A 12,285-nucleotide genomic window follows, 5' to 3' on the forward strand; every position below is an offset into this window, starting at 1 on the left:
CCTTTACTCCTCATCCCACAACCATGTTTCCTCTAAAACCGTACTAAATATTCATATAAATATTTGAATCTCAAATTTCTGTTTTGCTTCAATCGCTGCAAGGTAGTTATAACCAATACAGCCTCTAGATGGCAGCCTTTGAAAGCTTTTCGATGCTCAGTGGTCACCAATAACTGCATGCATCATTCAGTCAAAACCTGGGCCAATTTACTTTGAGCCCAGTACTGTGACCCTAAACAATCCCTTCCTCACGCACTGTACTTTGAAAAGAAAGAAACAAAAAGAAAAACAAACAGGAAGCAAACAGCAATATTGTAGCAGGTGGCACCTTCCCCAACAATAGTTTCCTCCTATTTGCCTGGCGGCAGCTTTCGCCTGAGGCTTACGTGCTTATTTGCTTGGATCAACTGACAATTATATCAGAAAAAAGACATGCGAGCGTGTTAAAATCCCGAATGCCTCCACCTCTAATACCACGAGTTTTTTTCCACGCCTATGGGATTGTATAGCATAACAAAAGAGCCACTATAGACTGTGCTATTGGAATATCACCAACGCTGAGCATTTTAAGTAATAAGCAAATAAATGACCGTCAAAATCTCACACTGTTCTCTTATACAATACGTAGGCGATGAATATAAACTCAGTGTGCGCACAATATTAAATGTAACTTTCCATCTGCGTGAGGGCAAGTGCGTGTGTCGGCTGCCCACACTCAGATGCTTCACGCGCAAAAGTTCAAGTGTTTATGAAGGGTTTCTTTTGGTGAGAATGAAGGATTAACATAAGAAAAGATTGGGATATTGTGGGTTGGTGCAAAAAAAAAAAAAAAAAATCCCCCCCCATTGAACGCTGCCAGGAATTACGCCCAAGCATGAGTATTTAGGCTCCTTGTGACGTCATGTCGACGTCAACCCCTAAGGAATGCTAAAATGGATAACTAGAACGAAGTAGTCCAAATCAGCTTCTTCGACAGCACTCGATCTGCTCAAAATTCTTAGCTATTCTTAGCTTTAGTGCTTAACTTATTGTATATTCTTTCTTTCAAAAGAATATCCTGGTTTGCATGTAGTGTGCAGGTATGAAAATATGTGTGTGGAAGAACAAGCTGACTTCAAAGTCTTCTTGTTGCCTATGCCGCAAAACACACATGTTCGCCTCCATCAAAAAGGCCATTTTGCATTCATGAATTTTAATCAGATTTTCAGCCGGTTTTTCCACATCCAGTCAATCAACAGACAAACCGCTTTGACGAAAAAAAAAAAACAAGTCTATTTTGCTCACACGGGGTACAATGTCAAGGTAAATACTCACGCGAGCTTTTCTTCAGCAATCTGCCCTCGTCTTGCTGGTGAGTCGTTCGTTCATTTCCATTTCTAAAGATGTTGTTGTTTAACCAGGGCGCTATTGAACAAAGCGTCACATTTGAAAAGGAAGGCAGGATTGCCGCCTGGATGTATAAACACACTCAACTCTGATCTTAAGCAGATTTATTGAAGGGAAGGAGGCCGCCATACAGATACAAAATACGTCGGTTGATTGACGAAGACGGTGGCTGCCTACATGGACGTGAAGAGCTTATCCCACAATTCCACCTTCATGATGGCTTTGCCCAGCGGGCCCATGCTGGCTTTGACATCCAAGTAATTGCCCACGTAGTTGATCCCCGTGCCCGTGGCCTCCTCACGGGTAAAGCCGTGCTCTCGCTGCTTCTTCTCGTTGTACATCTCCTTGAACAAGTCCTTGTTGCATTCGCGGCCCTTCTTGTAGATGCCCACGGCGAACCAGTTCTTGTACAGGTTGTAGTCCCACGGCACAGAGAACATGATGGCCACCGTCTCGATGAAATCCTTCTGAGACCTCTCGAAGAGGTCGTAGGTGAGGACGCCCACGCTGCCTGTGGCTTTGCTGCTGGACTTTGTGAAGGTGCACACTTCAGTCTTCAGGGTTCTCACCGTGGGCTGAGGCGGGTTGTACACCTCGCCATTCTCCAGGTAGACCCTGTCGTGGGCCATCCGTGAATTGAGTAATTGAAGGTTTAGAATTTAGCTGCTTGTGCGAAAAAAATAATGCTATACTTGACTATAACCAGCAGAGGCGCTGTTGAGTCACTTTTTTGAGATTGGGGTGTTGAGATACTGCATGAGCTGATTTTTGCTTTGACTTGAGTGCAAAAATTTGACATGGTGTCCATTGAATTGAAGCAAAATATGTGGCCAAAACCGTTAGATTCTTTACAAAGACATTACAAACGTTTGTTTTCTGGAACGGATTAATGGCATTCCCATTTATTTAAATGGGGAACGATGACTTGAGATAAGACTGTTATGAGTGTGGACAAGAAATAAGTCTGACTTGCATCTCAAGGTACCACCGTATCCACATCATTAAAATAAATTTGTAAAGTTCCTTAAGCATTCTATTTGGCTTTACAAACCTGACCCTGCTCTGGCAGCGTCTAATATTTTGAATCAGATCTACCAAGATTATCTTTCGGTGCTTACTTGGGGTTAATGAGGCAGTAGTTGTTGGTCAAATTGATGATCTCAATGGTCATGCTCCTCCTGCTGCTCACTTCGGCGGCCACAGCTTCGGCGGATTCCGTCATGTCGGCTCTAGCGTAAAAAGAGCAGAAAATGGAGATGGAGGAATTAGCGCTCGCCTCTCTCCTTCACCTCACTCGTCAGGACGATTCCTCCTAAAACTCGGTCCTGACCTATACTCTGCCGATGCCGCTCTGCTGGCATTCGGCTGACCTTCTGAGGCACCGGTAGAGCCGCTGCGCTTATAAATGATGGATTTGGGCCGGATAATGAGATGTGTGAAGCGCAGCCAGGAGAACCGCTTCGTTCTGACTGTCGACGGCCTAATTAGCCAGCGTACCTTTTCAATTACGGCTCCCCGACCAAGTCTATCGGCTGAAAGAAAGTCGGCTATACAAAATCACGCAGTCGTCACAGCGGGCCTCTCGCTTTAACTTTTCATCAACAAAGGCCAGTAAGGTAAAATGTTTCGAAGCAAGAGGCTCTTACCTGCTTAGGTGCTTTCAAATTCCAAAGTGGGGGGAGAAAAAAAAAAGAAGAAAAGCCTAGGAGGAGGAGTTTTTTTTTTTCTTTTTTTTAAGGTAGGACAACACCCTTTTCAGTCCAAACGTGTCCGCCCTTGAAAAAGTTTGTCATCGCGATTCTCCCGTTTGCGGTTCAATGACAGCAAATATTTTTGCACCTGAGCCGCACCCAATTCTGCAGTGTGTATTTTGAAATCTATCCTGTTTTCTATACTGCAGGTTTACCCTGTTGACTGACGCTTTATGTGGTCGTCAAGCAACACTATCAATCAGTCAGAGGCAAGTTGCAACATAGGTCTGGAGCGCTTTTAGTCATGCTCTGGAATTTTTGACACAGTTGGCGGGGCCACATAATAGGAAAACTAGCGTAGTCAACTTTTGGGTTCAAATTGGGGTTTTAAAATGAAGTTGGGGTTTCAAATTAGGGTATTAAATGAAAATTAGTTTTGCAAATTAGGATTAAGGTTTCAAATTAGGGTTTTGAACTAGGATTAGGGGGTTCAAATTCGGGTTTATAAACTGAGGGGAGGATTTCAAATTAAGGTTAGGGTTTCTAAAAAGTTTCAAACTAGGGTTACAGTTGCAAATTAAGGTTTTAAAGTAAAATTAGTTTTTAAAATCATGGTTAGTCTAAAACTCAAGTGTAAAACAAGGGTTAGCGTTTTAAATTAGGATTTTAAAGTAGGATTAGGGTTTCGAATTAGCTTTTCAAATGAGGGTTAGGGTTTTAAATATGGTTTTAACTGATGTCAGGGTTTCAAATTGCACATTTCAAATTAGGGTTTTGAGCCAGCGTTTCAAACTTACATTTAGCTCACGTAGTTTTGTCATGGCTTTAGTACACTTGGTAGAATAGCTATTGAAACTAAAACAACTAAAATAAAACAAACCAACAAAAAAAAAAAAACATACCTCTTGTGGTGTAATAGTAACACGCTCATCCTTTGGGGTGGGAGATTCCATGTGCAAATCCTGGCAAGAGAATACAACTTGTTGGTTAAATCAATCAATACTTCATTTAAACAGTATTTGATTCCTCCATCAATCAAAAAAAAAAAAAAAAACACCATAGAAATAAAATGCAACAAGGGCACAACATGCAAATTACACACTGGCTCTTTGAGGATGAAAACCTACCCACGCCGGGGCGTTGAACTCTTGACCTTCCAACTCGCCCTTTATTGCACCAGCTGATCATGCCTGTCATTGAAAACACAAAACATCCACACAAATTCACCCTTAGCTGGCACTTTCGTGAAATAATGACTCATAACAACCAAACGTTAATATTTGACTACTTTATTATATCAATCCAATAACCTTGAAGGTATAATTCGAAAAAGCTTGATGCACACATTTTTGTATTTTTTTTATTTTATACAGCAGATCCAAGGGACGTGCAAGGCGCTAGCGATTCAACTGATCATAAAATTCCACTTTCACAATAGCCTTGCCCACAGTGGACATGGTGGCCCTCACATCCACCTGTTGGGTGCCATACACAAGCCCAGAGCCGTTGGCGTCCGCCCGGCTGAAGCCGTTCATATCCTTGCCGTCGTACATTTGCTCGTAGAGCTTCTTGTCGCAGGCGCGCGACGTCTGGAAGATGCCCACCGCCAGCCGGTTCTTGTACAGATTGTGGTCGTAGGGCACCGAGAACATGACGGCCATACGCAGTGAGCACGCGCGGCTCTGCATGTGGAAGAGGTCATAGGTCAGCAGGCCCACGGCACCGGTGGCCGTGTGGTCGTCCTTGGTGAAGGAGCACAGCTCGGTTTGCCCGCTGCGGATGGTCGGCTGCGGCGGGTGTTGGCAGAAGCCGCTCGACATGTACACCCTGCCGCACAAAAAACAACGCAGAATCAAAGCTCTGACATGAACACATTACAACAACGGTGGCCTACAAGGGTCAAAATGTCTCATTAGCCAGGACACACTAGACCAGGGATTGTATAGGTCAATTTTCCTTCGGTGCAAAATAAAATATTATTCCGCCAAAGCAGTGGTCCCCAAGTTGCTTCTTGGTTATAATGGTAGTCCCTTGGACAAAACCAGTTGGAGACCCCTGCACTAGATGGTTATGTTCTGATCAAAACAGAAAGCAGGTTTGTAACAACTCACTTGGGGTTAATGAGGCAGTAGATGGAGCTCACATTGGTGATTTCGAATGAGCAGTTCGTGTTGGTGGTGAGGGTCGCTGACAGGGCCTCTGCCGTATTCATGGTGGCTGCAACAACAAAGTTAGCATCTTCACGCCAAAAGAAGTAAAGTCCTCCTTACCTTTTTTTGGGGTGAATCAACCGGCTTGTGTGAGGTAGCAGCGTCTGTGTTTTCTCCCGACCAGTGCGAGAAGGACGAAGAGGAGGAGGAAGAGGCGGAACAGGCGAGGACGCTCTTAGTAGACGATCGACACAAGTGCGGGCGTGTTCACTGTGCTAAGTGGAAGAAAGAACAAAACATACATTTCGGCTACACCCTCACAAAGAGACTAACAGATGATTGACAGCTCGACACAATACAAATATGTAGAAAATGTAACGTACACATGTTAAATAAAATATAAACTACTTTTCCAATGTGTTCCTCCTCTGTTTTTGTTTTAATATTTGATTATTTGAATACGATTAACATGCTCCTCATTTACAAAAGACCAGTCTCCAACGACTCAGTGGAACGTTCCAGGTTGTAACTTGCAGCCGCGGTCGGTTCATTCCTCCCCTTATTGCGCAACGGCGTGCCAGTGGCTGCAAGTGAAGGCGCGCTTGGGAATGCCGATTCCATACATCAACACTCATATAGAATATTCGTGGCTGGCTGCATACTTCCCCTGGAGAGACCTCAAGAATAACACAAAAACAACAACACACACACACGCACACGCACTACTACTGGAATATGAGATGATAGCCACTTGCCAATTAACTGTGTTTCCTGCTTTCCCAGACGTTTTGAGATGTGCTTAACTCGTGCATATAACACGGCGCCAGCTGTAGGGAAGCCTTCATCTTCGATGCTTCAAGTCAGCAGATGGTCACAAACGACTGCAAAAAAAAAAAGAATATATCTATTTTTGAAAAAAAAAAAAGAAGAAGAAGATACATTTGCATTAAACAGACTTTGTACGGTCAAGCATTCCATGTGAAGCTCAGCCAGTTACCTTGGCAGAAAGCTGCATTAAACATGAGGCGCCTGGCCTCGCCTTCATTATATCCCGCCATAACGTTCGTTAATCATATTGGGAAATAAAATGGTAAGCTACAAGAAAAATAACTCTGATGAGTGATGATAATTGACTCGCTTTTCTTTTTCATTCAAACCTAAGAAAAGTGGTTTACTAAGTTGTCTCGACAAACGGCTATAAATTGTTAAAAGTCACAAATAGAAATTTGACCTCATTTGAGGGTGTAAAAATGCAAAAATGGGCCAATAAAGACAGTTTAATGTAGAAATACAAAACTAACACCATCCTAAATTTATCATTTTACTTTGGCCTAATTTTGAATTAAATTCAGAATTTTATAGATTTTATTTGTGGTTACGACAAATTTGTGTGGTCACTTGTTGCTGGGCAGAATTGGTGGAGCACAAGAAATGGGGGGGGGAAAAGAAAAGGAATGGCTTTTGCAAATTTGCGTTTCTCTTTTATGGTTGTGGCCTTTCCTGCTACAAAACGACCTGCTTTTGTTGTGTCGTTATCTTTGAGACCACTTAAGCGGGTGACAAAAGAACAAAGTAATAATAATTATTCATTTATGGAAAGAAAAATGAGCTCAAGATAAAATCGTAGTCATTTACATCGAGCGCAGCATCAATACCACGCACGTTTGTCGTCCTCATGAGACGAGCAAAGCTGTTGCTTTCTTTTTTTAATCCAAATGATGTGGTGAAGATGCATGCGTGCTGCTGAATTCAAAGTGGAGATTAAGAGAAACTACTCAAATTACAAGGAGGTATTATTAATTGAGGATTATCATTGAGCCGAGATAATTAAATAAACAAAATATAAAGGATTATAAAAGATGGCATTAATGTCATCCTTGTTTTTTTTAATAGGTTTTATGTGGAACTTTTATCATCCTAAAATGTACAAAGGAGAATTAAGGACTAGAATATAACAAAGACCAAATATTTCTAAAAAGGTCTAATATTGCAACAAGGACTGAAAATGGCGAAAAGAAACTTGATTGGAAAAAGAACAATCTGGTGACACCTAGTGGACAGGTGTAGGCATAGGTGCCTTTTTTATTCTTTTTTTTTAATTTATTCTTTTTTTCCACAGATATTTAGGCTTACTTTCAGTAGCCTAAGTTTTTTTATGTTTATTTTTTATTTGAATTGTTAATTAGATGTATTGCTTTTAATCACACTTTATACAACTGATCTTTAATTTAAATGACTTTTTAACATATCATGTAATGTTAAAGGAATAACTTTATATAAATAGGCATTACATTTACATTTCTCAAACGCTTCGCATCCTGAGCATGGGGACGTCACGGCTTTGGAGTTTTATGTCACTATACTTTTTTACTTTGGATTAAAATCCTCTTCTCGGGTGCCTTATTAAGTGGCTGGGCCGGGCCTGGAGTTGCCCCCCCCCCCCCGCCCACTCTTCCAGGAAGCCCAAACTTTGGAACTGTGAGGCAGATGTGCTAACCACACATCCCGCCGTGCACTAGAAAACCGTAACGTAGTCATTTTCTAAACTTTATACTAAATCTCCAATCCCATATTCCACATCATCGCTACGCATTCATCACAACTGAGAGCGGGGGGCAGGCCTGATTAATCCCCGTGGTCATGCCAACAGTTTTCAAAGGTAAACGCAAAGTAATAGGCACGGCCCCTCCCAACAAGTGAGGTCGAGGTATAAAGTGGCATTATGCAAACTTCACAGTGATTAATTTGGGTATCTGAAATGATGTTTCGCCGGGAGACGAGCGTATTGATTGATTGCTGCGAGGGGGGGTTTCTGCACATTTACTCGGTGATGAATAGGCTGTCAGGGCCGGCCGGCGCCAAATATGGCCTTGTAAATGAATGTTTAAGCGATTATGGTTTAAGTGTAAATATTACATCCATTAGGGGAAGTAGGATGGGGGATTACATTGAAACGGGGAGGGGGGGGGGAAACCTGAGGAAGTACATCCGGACACATGGCTTTAATCTGCATGTGCGATGTTTAGTCAAAAGTCCTTGACATTAATCGGCCCGTGTGTGTGTTTGTGCGCTTTGAAGAAGGCGAGAGGGGTGGCGAGGTTTAGCAAAGAGGGGGGGGGGGGGGGGGGGGGGGGGCTTTAAGTTGACAGAGCATGCTGGCGCATCCGCTCGCTCAAATTAGCGGCAGCTAAAACTTAGGCGGGGTGACGCGCCAGAGGTGAGAGCGGGAATAAAAAGCACGCCTGGGAGATGATTTGCACGGATTAATACTCGTCGTCATCCTCTGGCTGAGCCAAATCAATATTGTGCCATGCAGGAATACAAAAAAAAAAAAAACAACTAAGGAAAAACGAAGACGACGACGTCGAGTCAAAACAAGCCAAACTGTTTGGCGGCTTGCAATTAGCACGCGCCACTCTTGCTATCCCTTTTCTCCATCTGTGGGAATTACGCGTGTTGAAAAATAGCGCTCGAGCAAACTTTTTGAAGACAAAGTATTTGATGGCTCAATTATGCAAATGTATGCAGCATATATCCATATTTGCATTTGCTGGGTGACTTGAAAAGACATTAGATTAGATTAGAATTACACAGCGGAGTCTCTCGTGTCGTCAAATTTTAATGGCTACTTTTAAACGTATAGTTGCACGCTCCTGTTCAGAACTAATGTTTCTAGCAGCATGTGTATATTTTCCTCCATCAGTGTGAGCATCAAAACCAGAAGAAGTTTGAAGATATGCTAATATATGCGCTATACATCCACGCTTTCGTTGTTTGAGTAAGCAATCAGAACGAGAGGCGTCATTGATTTCTGATTATCGGTGCGCGCCGATACACAAAAAGGCCCTTGAACGCCAATTCGCTTCCCTCCTTGCATATCTTCCGCTAATTACCACACGGGAGTATGCAATGTACTCTTTTGGATACAATTCCTCAAGAAAAAAAATATTTTTTTGTTTTCCGGCTATGCTGCATGTACGCATGCAAATATGCGGACGATTTGCATATCTCCTGATGCACAAACACAGGCCTCCTCACTCTTGCATTAATGCAATACAAACACCGGGATCTTCGCTAGGGGATCGATTGTGTCCGCTGCATGCGCCACATGCACTGATCTGCACACATTTGGGGAAGAAGTGCTGCCGCCACGAGGGAAAACACAGTATTTAATTTTCTACGTTTTTTTTTTTTACGCCAATTCTAAATATGTTCATGAGATTTTCGTGCTGATTAAAACAGATGTAAAAAAGTAAAGCCATTCCGTCCCACGCCACTTTGTAAGAAGCATAATCCCATCGATCGCAAAGCCGTCGGGGACCGCTGCTCTGTAAACGGACGAGTGCTCAATAAGAGGATAACTTGGAAGGATGCTCGGAGGGGTGAGACAGGTGGGAAGGTGTGTGTGTGTGTGTGGGGGGGGGGGGGGTCATCTTATCGGTGAATCTTGCCGTCATTTATCAGTTTTATTGCTTTCTTGTCTTGTTGCTGGCCGCTCCTATCACCCCTCACCTGCCCCCTCCCCCCTCCTCACCCCACATGCAAGACCTCGAGCTGTGCCCATCACAGTCAGTTAGCCAGGCCGGCGCAATTAAAAGCGCGCCGCCCGGGGTGAGGCGATGAAACGTATGACATTTTGCCGTTGACTGATGATGAATCCGGAGTGACGGGCCGGCCGGACACACGGGGGGCACGGTCATGGATTTGACCCCCCCCCCCCCCCCTCCTTGTTACGCTCCTGCGCTTCCCTACTGTCTTATTTTAGCAGGCGAACCCTCCAAGCCCCCCCCAAACACTTCCTTTATCATCACTTGACAGTTTACCAGGGCGCAATGCAATGGGTGGTTTCTCTTAAGTGTTTCCATGGTTATATTCTTCCGATTCTTCACCTTTGATAAAGTCAATCTGCTTGCTCGCAGCTTTGCCGCCAAGCTCATTTGTCACCCACACAATAACATCTCACTATCCTATCACTTTTTCTTGTTTGTTTTTTTCCCACTCATGTCAGAGGGCATCAAAGTACCTTTTCCTTCCCTTATATGGCTGTTTTTAATAAAGATGGACGATTGCAGCTACTTCATCTCCATTCAATGATGAGCTCTGTGCTTTTCCTTTCATCCAAGTTCTGACGACAATGTCGGTGACATTTGAAAAGAGTGTCACTTAGTATTATTGCAAGTTGACTTTCTAATAAAAAAAAAATAAAAAATAAAAAACCTGTACAAACAGTTGGATCTCTAAATTCTTTCATGTTGGGGGAAACTTTTTTTTTGAAAATAATAACAGCAAATAATGCATAAAATGCTTGAAAAAAAAAGACAAATAAAAAAAAAAAAACGCACTCAAATGCAGTAAAGCAAAACTCAACACTCACAGCTGACTGCATTAAAAGAAAGTCTAAAAATTGATCCCAATCCAAAATCCATAGCTTTCGCACGTGACGAGACCTTGCTTTTTCCCAAAGATGCATCAACAATCTTGAAGCGTGATTTTGATTAATTGGACATGGAAAGTGCTGGCTGGCAGCATTGATCCAAACGCCAACAAGCGCACAATCAGGGACACTCGCGTGCCGGATCGATCGGCGCCGCAACACAAGCAACACAGATCTTAAGGTCAAAGACACATTCTTGCCACCGACCCGCAAAACTAACTGTTCTGGTCGTGAAACGGACCCATCCGTAACATTTTGAGTATAAACAGGAAGAAAAAAAAATAAAAGCAAGGAAAGTCATCCATGGCGCTCATTTAAAAACTCCAGATGGTACATTTGAGTTGATACCCACTGAAAGGTTATCACTCAACGGAGCATTTTAAAAAGCGCTAATTACATCCACTTTTCCCCCCACGCAGAAAAAAAAAAAGTGTCTATAATGCACGTATTTAAAAAGCAGTAGGCGGCCGGCGTGATGGGGAAGATTGATGGTCGCGAGGTCGACCGGCGCGTTGGCCCGATGTCCCTGACACGTCATAACGCCAGTTTAGGGCCAATGATGCTAATAATACATCTTGGTGACACATTGTGATTACAGCTGCAATATGTCACGGCAACGGATATGTGCTTACTCAACAGTGGAGAAGGCCTTTGGCTCCTTCTAATGCAAAGTTTAATTTGAAAAGTACTTCTTCAAGGAAAAGCCTGACTGTCACTTTTTGCAGCGTGGAGGTCAGCTGACCACGTCTGCGGTGCAAATTATAATTCGGCTAGCAAAAGTGGGGAAAAAAAAATACAAACTACAATAAAAATTACAAATTAAATATGACATTAAAATTAAAGAAGGTAAAACAGAATTACATTTTCTATACCTTGACTATTTTTTATTTATTTACTGAAGGCAGAAAAAAATATTTATTTTCTACCATTAATTTCAAATGAGCCAATTTTTGTAACATTTATGTTTTATTTTGCTCTGTATCAGCGTGGATCATTTTTAACACAATTTTTTGAAAAATTTCCAACTAAATTATATTTCCGCCATGTTGCATAAGAAAATACGGCGTGAATGTAATTTGGAAAAAAATCCTCTCCAAATATTAAGGGAAAAATGTCAGCCCTTTCAGAATCAATTTAGCTATGTTCACTCCCACAACGGCGCAAACGCCCATTTCTAACTGCACCCGTCTACAAAACAGCCCAAAAAAAGAAAACCACCTATTGCACTAGACTTGCCAAACTCAGGCCCTTCATCTTGAAATAGGCCTGATAAAGAGTCCTAAACTGATTTTGGCTCAAAACCAATCTGAGGTGGATTATTGTGGATAAACTGCTCCCAATTCAGCAATCTTTGGCCTCTAGTCATCACTCGTGAGTATTTTGCAGAGCCAAAGTGTCCAATAAAAAAGTGGATCGGATCCCTCAAAAAAAAAAAAAAAAAACCCCGCCACCTGTGTACAAGCCCGCAGAATAAACCTCATGCTTTCCATTGGCTTAAGTGTGTAATATCTACAACACGTCCCTTCAGGCTCTCGCTTCCTCTCACACCGCAGCCTTTCCTTTAATTGTTTTCTTCACTTCTCAATTCGCAGAGAGAGAGTGAGAGTGTGAGTGGCTGTGCCAA

The 12,285-nt window shown here is 42.6% G+C and overlaps 2 protein-coding genes across 3 annotated transcripts; both read right to left on the reverse strand.

The window, feature by feature from the left end:
• Positions 1-1,475: 1,475 nt before the first annotated feature.
• apnl (actinoporin-like protein) lies at positions 1,476-3,196 on the reverse strand. Of its 2 annotated transcripts, none has more exons than XM_049745645.2 (3): positions 3,033-3,196; positions 2,505-2,615; positions 1,476-2,001 (listed from the first exon to the last, which is right to left on the reverse strand). In XM_049745645.2, the coding sequence occupies exons 2-3, from the start codon at positions 2,606-2,608 to the stop codon at positions 1,560-1,562; spliced, it is 546 nt and encodes a 181-aa protein (XP_049601602.1). In that variant the 5' UTR covers positions 2,609-2,615; positions 3,033-3,196; the 3' UTR covers positions 1,476-1,559. The 2 variants fall into 2 exon arrangements, with proteins under 2 accessions (XP_049601602.1, XP_049601603.1); XM_049745646.1 differs by having other exon boundaries at positions 2,884-3,033.
• Positions 3,197-4,350: 1,154 nt separating this feature from the next.
• Positions 4,351-5,762, reverse strand: LOC125983921 (bryoporin-like). Its single transcript, XM_049745648.1, has 4 exons — positions 5,611-5,762; positions 5,348-5,502; positions 5,189-5,294; positions 4,351-4,904 (listed from the first exon to the last, which is right to left on the reverse strand). The coding sequence occupies exons 3-4, from the start codon at positions 5,287-5,289 to the stop codon at positions 4,475-4,477; spliced, it is 531 nt and encodes a 176-aa protein (XP_049601605.1). The 5' UTR covers positions 5,290-5,294; positions 5,348-5,502; positions 5,611-5,762; the 3' UTR covers positions 4,351-4,474.
• Positions 5,763-12,285: the final 6,523 nt, after the last annotated feature.

Source organism: Syngnathus scovelli, chromosome 16 (assembly GCF_024217435.2).
Source record: "Syngnathus scovelli strain Florida chromosome 16, RoL_Ssco_1.2, whole genome shotgun sequence".
In the NCBI taxonomy this organism is placed as follows: domain Eukaryota; kingdom Metazoa; phylum Chordata; class Actinopteri; order Syngnathiformes; family Syngnathidae; genus Syngnathus; species Syngnathus scovelli.